At 43.4% G+C, this 6383-nt stretch overlaps 1 protein-coding gene across 1 annotated transcript; it reads left to right on the forward strand.

Moving 5' to 3' along the window:
• The first annotated feature begins 295 nt into the window (after nt 1–295).
• LOC112230341 (E3 SUMO-protein ligase CBX4) lies at nt 296–5560 on the forward strand. Its single transcript, XM_024396586.2, has 5 exons — nt 296–585; nt 774–817; nt 1943–2008; nt 3620–3686; nt 3983–5560. Exons 1-5 carry the CDS (start codon nt 517–519, stop codon nt 5432–5434), a joined length of 1698 nt encoding a protein of 565 aa, XP_024252354.1. The 5' UTR covers nt 296–516; the 3' UTR covers nt 5435–5560.
• Nucleotides 5561–6383: the final 823 nt, after the last annotated feature.

The raw sequence follows: 6383 nt of genomic DNA on the forward strand, positions 1-6383 counted from the left end.
AGAAATATCTACCATACACTTGTGAAAATGTTAATGAATACGTTAACAAATAGGCTACATTAATTAAAATAGATCAAAGGACCTTGATTTATTTTTTCGTGATATGGATGACATACGTAAAAGGCAAATATTCAGTCCCAATTCCCAATTTGACATATCATAAAACAACATTATACTTTTCATAGTACCCTCTTGCAGTTCCTTTTCACCCTACACATCCATGGGCTAAAGCATGAAACTGCCCCCAGCCCCCCAAAGCGCCTCCTCCTCCTCCTGACGTCACGTCAATGGCTCTTTGCGTTAACAGTTTTCTGCGACCCCTTCTCGTGTGCAAAGCAAAACGTATCGCACTGCTACTGCCAACGAGTTCCAAATAGAGTGAGAGGGAAAGAGAGGGAAGATCGGAGAGAAGGGAAATCTCCCGTATCAATTTGAACGACGGAAAAACAGCACACTCGCGGGAAGGGTGACATTTTCTACAGGGATTGGAAGAGAAACCTTCCCTTTGCATCGAACATGGAGCTACCCGCCGCGGGAGAGCACGTCTTTGCGGTGGAGAGCATCGAGAAGAAGCGGAATCGAAAGGTTTGAAAACACTTCAAATATATGACTGCTCAATATCCACAAACAGGGTTCTTTGGTGTCACTATACCATATATTGCGTAATTGATGGAAGTAAATTATGTTGTTGTTGTGTTTTTGCAGATAGACTATAATGTCAAAGAACCGCTTTATAATCAAATGAACCAATATGTTCTCTCATCTGCGTATAGGGGAGGATGGAATACCTAGTCAAGTGGCGAGGATGGTCTCCAAAGTAAGTTACCTTTTAAAATACTATAGCATGCTTTAGTACTACCTTAGTAATGCAAATTAATATTTCAAGTTTTCAAGTGTGTGTGTGTGTGTGTGTGTGTGTGTGTGGCGCGGGTGCGTCTTTGCGCGCGTTGAAGAGAATGTTTGAATCGATCGATGGCGTTTAGGATGCTATCACTAATTGATGTGTTAAGTGAAAATTAAGGTAACGTGGGGTAACTAGCCCCCCAATAACATGTTCTAGTAAAATGTTCTCTTAAAAGCTATAATCTATGTATCTTATTAAAGTTAAATAAATCAAATATTGAAACAAGATGGCATTGCACATCTCACTATTAATATCCTCACTATGATGAGGTTTTGATGTTAGGTTCCTCTTCTCCTTTTCACACCAAATCATGTCCAAATGCTACAGTATATAGAAAAAACTGACTGTGTAACTCAATGGAGTTATTTGCAGATGACTCGGACATGCTAAGTTAGGTACCATTATCTTGCATTGGATTGCCCTAATGGTACATCTATAAAAAGTGTATAGGTCTAACGTAATTTGAATATATATGTACGTTTTATTAAATGACAATCATTAGATCACCTTACCTCAGAATCGTTTTGTTCGAGTGACTTAAATTTTTTTTAGATTAGATGGGTGACAAAGTGGTTTCTGTGAGAAATGTAGGGGGGGGCAGTTACTCCGGGGACTTGTTACCCCACGTTACCCTAATCACCCTCATGATTCCCATAGAGTTGCTGTTTTGCTTGTGCTGACTTTGTGAAGTACACTTCCTAGCAATTATTAACACTTTATAATGACCTATTTCCAGAGTATAGGCTACACTTTGCTCTTACTTTATTACACATTTATCAATAATGTTTGTGTTTCGTATGTCTATTTCGTCAAGACTGACTGCTAACTGTTAACAGCTAACCTGATTACAGAAGTTGCCTAGCTACTTTACAATGGATTCTGTCTGCAATCAAGCGGATGACGGCCACATTTGATATATGCTTGTAGTTTGGTTGATAGAAGGCGACCTCTGCTGATGTTGATATTAATATCACTCTCTCTCTCTCTCTCTCTTTCTCTTTCTCTCTCTCTCTCACACACTTTCTGTCTTAATAATAGATATAACACGTGGGAACCAGAAGAAAACATTCTCGACCCGCGGCTGCTTGACGCTTTCCAAAACAGGTGAGTTTGACAGACTCGATTTGACGTGACAACCTTACGTAGTCAATGGGGGTGGTTGGCGCTGCTCTGTGCGTTTGTCTGTGTGTGTGCGCGCATAGCGCACCACTTCTATCTCATGGTGTGCGTAAAATGTGGCCTACTTGAATTACATTTTCCTATGGCAATGTTAAAACTTTTCAAAGCCCTAAAAAAAGGACCTGATGTGATCACAATGTTTTTAATTAAAAAATATATATATATTTTTTTTAAATCTCAGTAGGCCTATATTAACAGTAGGCCTACACAGTGACCACACACATCGGATTGAAAACATTTTGTAAAGATAGCTTGCGTATGACTGTTACAATTTCGTGGTCGACCATATTGGACATTGAATTGTCCCTATGTGATTAGGCCTATAACAATAGATGGATTGATTTCAGTTTGCCCATGCCACAATAGGCTATCATCTTTCACAGGCTATATGCTTATCCAGACACCAGGCCCAAACATTCCTTGACTGCATGCTTTGTCTTATCCCCCCATCCCCGCTTCACCTCAGCATGCATTGGATGAGGAAGGCACTGATAACAACATTAGATAGACAAAAAGGGCACTAGTAATTAGTAATATTAATTAGTAATAGTACTTAGTAATAGGCAACATCTCTGTAACAACCGTAGAAGCATCCGCTTGAAGACACCGTGTGCCTTTTCAAGATGCCTTGTTTGCTGGACAAGCGTTACTATTAGCCGGTAATTGCTAAACCTCCTGTGGGGGTTTTCTGGACGTGAACACACAACTACACTATGGCGCAAAAACCATGCAGTGACTCGGCCTGTGGTCAGGGTTTGCTGTCATCCTCTCCCGCAGTGTGCGCAAACCAGCTTTTAAAAGAGACAGGTCACTCAGTAGGGAAAATGTTGACGGAGGGCGGTGTCTGTTTTCGCCATCATCTCTGTCTCTAAACGGGGGAGTTTTTTATTGTAGCTAATTACGTGACTCTCCAGGGGGCATCACCGGGCAGAGTACCAGGCTATGAAAATATACGGAGTCGCCACCGTAATTAGATGTGTGCAAGGGGGGTGACATCAGTACTCATTGGGTATTGACTTACTGCTCTAGAGTAAAAATGGAAAACAGTGTGCTATAGGAAAAATATCCTATCCACCCGTTACATAGTCTATAGATGCGTAGTTAATTCAAGCCCTGAATCTATTCCATCCTTCTATGGATTGAATGTTGAACTATTAAACTATTAATTGCATGTGGAAATGATTTTGGAGTAATGCAGATTTAAGTCGGGCCTAAACCATATTTGACATGAGAAGGACTTTGATATACAGCAATGCCTGGTAAACAAGTAATAAGGATAGAAGTCTGTAGGCCCTGCACTACATAAAGGATGAGTAATTCATGTCTCATGGGTTCAGTTAGAGGATCTAGTGGTAAACAGGGGGATATGACTGAGGGGTATTCCACTGATGTTTCATGTCACCAATTAGGATGAAATGGTGCATGGGATTTCCCCCATAAATGACTGCATTGCATTACTGTATTTCATTATTGTTAGTACATCACCGTTATTGTGGATGGTTTGAGTGACATGGTGGCGGTTTCTGCCTTTCACAGGGAGAGATACGAGCAGCTTATGGGATATCGCAAAAGAGGGCCAAAGCCAAAGCACCTGATGGGCCAGGTGAGTCTTCACATATTTTGGAGGGGACAATTAACTCCTGTATTACGATACATTTGATCAAATAAATGTTACAATTCTGTATGAAAGGCCCTCACAGAACTAAACACCAGTTTAGAACTAAACACCAGTTTAGAACTAAACACCAGTTTAGGGCTCAGGACTCACCCAAAGGTCATCTAGAGGAACACCATTTGATGATAGCATTTTCCCAACCTTCATTACAGAGAGAAAATCAGTCAGATTGGGATGTCAACAAGTCCACTCTATCAGTTAACTAACAGCTGTGTTTTTCGCAGGTCCCGTCCTTTGCCCGGAGATCCAGCGTCCTCTCAGGCCTTCAGGAGACCACCCTGGACGAGGACAACCGGCAGCAAGTGGACCCCATCCAGACAGTGCGCTCGCAGACCCAGCAGTACCAGCTGAACAGCAAGAAGCACCACCAGTACCAGCCCCTGCTGGCCAAGGAGAGGGAGGCCGAGCAGCAGGCCAACGGAAAGAAGAAACTCTACTACCAGCTCAACAGCAAGAAACATCACCACTACCAGCCTGACCCCAAGATGTACGACAGCACCCAGTGCATGAAGCCAAGGGAGGCCACCAAAGCTCCGGAACTGCCCACCAACCACAGCTGGAACCTGCCTCCCGCGCTGCAGCAGAAGTGGGTCCGGGACAAGGACTCTGGTTGCCTGAGCAAAGTCAAGGATATCACCATGGAGCTAAAGAAGCTTCCGGCTCACCTCAACGGCCCCAGTGGCGAATCGGAGCAGAGCAAGGCCACGGCCAAAGAGGACACACCGCTGCTGGAGGCCGACGGTGTCAGCGACAGCAAGCTGAAGATCGTCAAGAACAAAAACAAGAACGGACGCATCGTCATTGTCATGAGCAAGTACATGGAGAACGGCATGCAGGCGGCAAGGATTAAAAATGGAGACGTGGAAACCCTTGGCGAGCCGCAGCCGGACAATAATGATGATGCAGCTGAAAATCAACTTGAAAAGATGAGGCTCGTCCAGAAACTGGGTCTCACCAACGGATTCGCGAAAGACTGCAACAAAGGGTCTAACAGATCTAACGTATTTAAGTGTCCTGCTGACAAGGTCGACTCGCCCAAAATGGGGCTTAGTGCGACAGAGCAGAATAAACATTTCAATGTCAGGGTTCAGAAGGAGGCTACAGAGGATCAGCCTCTGCAGCTGACCAACAAACCTAACCTTGCCCCTTGGCCCATTGAGATGGGGGTTCATAGGACTCAGCCAGGAAAGGGCTCTTCTCCAGCCCTCAAACGTCATCTTTCGGAGGCAGACAAGGGCGAGGACCGGGGTGGCTGTAAACAGTTTCTAAACTCCAAGAGTATCAGTATACCCTGCACTGTGTCCTCACCTCCTCAAAGCAACTCCACGGACCAAAATGGCCACCATAGCCACAATGGCCAGCAGGACTACGACTTCCTGGAGTCTAACCAGGACGAGCCCATGGACCTCAGCTGTGTGAGGTCCAGACGGGAGGCTCCAGTTCCCACAGAGACACAGGTGGCTCCTTCTGCCGAGGAGGAGAAGACTGCAGAACAGACAGAACCGCCATTGGCTATCACAACAGAACAGACAGAACCGCCATTGGCTATCACAACAGAACAGACTGTGGAGGAGGAGCCTTTTCCTTCATTCAAGCCTTTCCTTGGGAATATAGTCATCACGGATATTACAACAAACTGTCTCACGGTGACATTTAAGGAATACGTTACAGTGTAACGAAGCTGACAAAAGACAATCTGAGGACGAGGGATTAACAGCAACTGTGTGAATTTGTACAAATGTGTGTTGGAACATATTGGTATTTTCAGATGTTTGAATATAAATAACAACCTTTAAAGTTTGCATTAAGTGGGATTGTGATTCATTTCGTTTCGGGGTTCCTAACCCTCCTATAATTTGCATGTACGTAACTTTGGCTATCATTCTCTAAATGAGACCCAGAGTTTTTGTCATACTTGACGATGTAGGCTTCTAATTGAGTTACAAACTACTTTAGTACATGCTATTTTGACACATGGTATCAGGGCTCAGTGAAAAAGCACTTACTCATGTAAATATGATTTACTTTTGACAAAGGCTTTATATCCGTTTTGGTTTTCAGGTCTATATATTGAGAAAGAAAAAGTCTATGTATTGATTATTGGTAAATGACACCCTCTTTCAGTTTATTTGCCTGCGTGTGGTGTGTGTGTGTGTGTCTGTGCGTTCATGTGTAGCGACGTTGCAAAATGATGGGCTGTGTGTGCGCATGTACAGTACCAGACAAACATTTGGACACACCTACTCATTCAAGGGTTTTTATTTATTTCTTTATTTTTTTTACTATTCTCTACATTGTAGAGTAATAGTGAAGACGTCAACACTATGAAATAACACATGTGGAATCATGTAGTAACCCCAAAAAAGTTTTATATATTATATTTTAGATTCGTCAAAGTAGCCAACCTTTTGCTTTGATGACAGCTTTGCACACTCGTGGCATTCTCTCAACCAGCTTCATGAGGAATGATTTTCCAACAGTCTTGAAGATGTTCCCACATATTCTGAGCTTTTCCTCCACTCTGGGGTCCAACTCATCCCAACCCATCTCAATTGGGTTGAGGTCGGGTGATTGTGTAGGCCAGGTCATCCTTCTTGGTCAAATAGCCCTTACACAGCCTGGAGG

This window comes from Oncorhynchus tshawytscha, linkage group LG32, assembly GCF_018296145.1.
Source record: "Oncorhynchus tshawytscha isolate Ot180627B linkage group LG32, Otsh_v2.0, whole genome shotgun sequence".
NCBI classification, from domain to species: domain Eukaryota; kingdom Metazoa; phylum Chordata; class Actinopteri; order Salmoniformes; family Salmonidae; genus Oncorhynchus; species Oncorhynchus tshawytscha.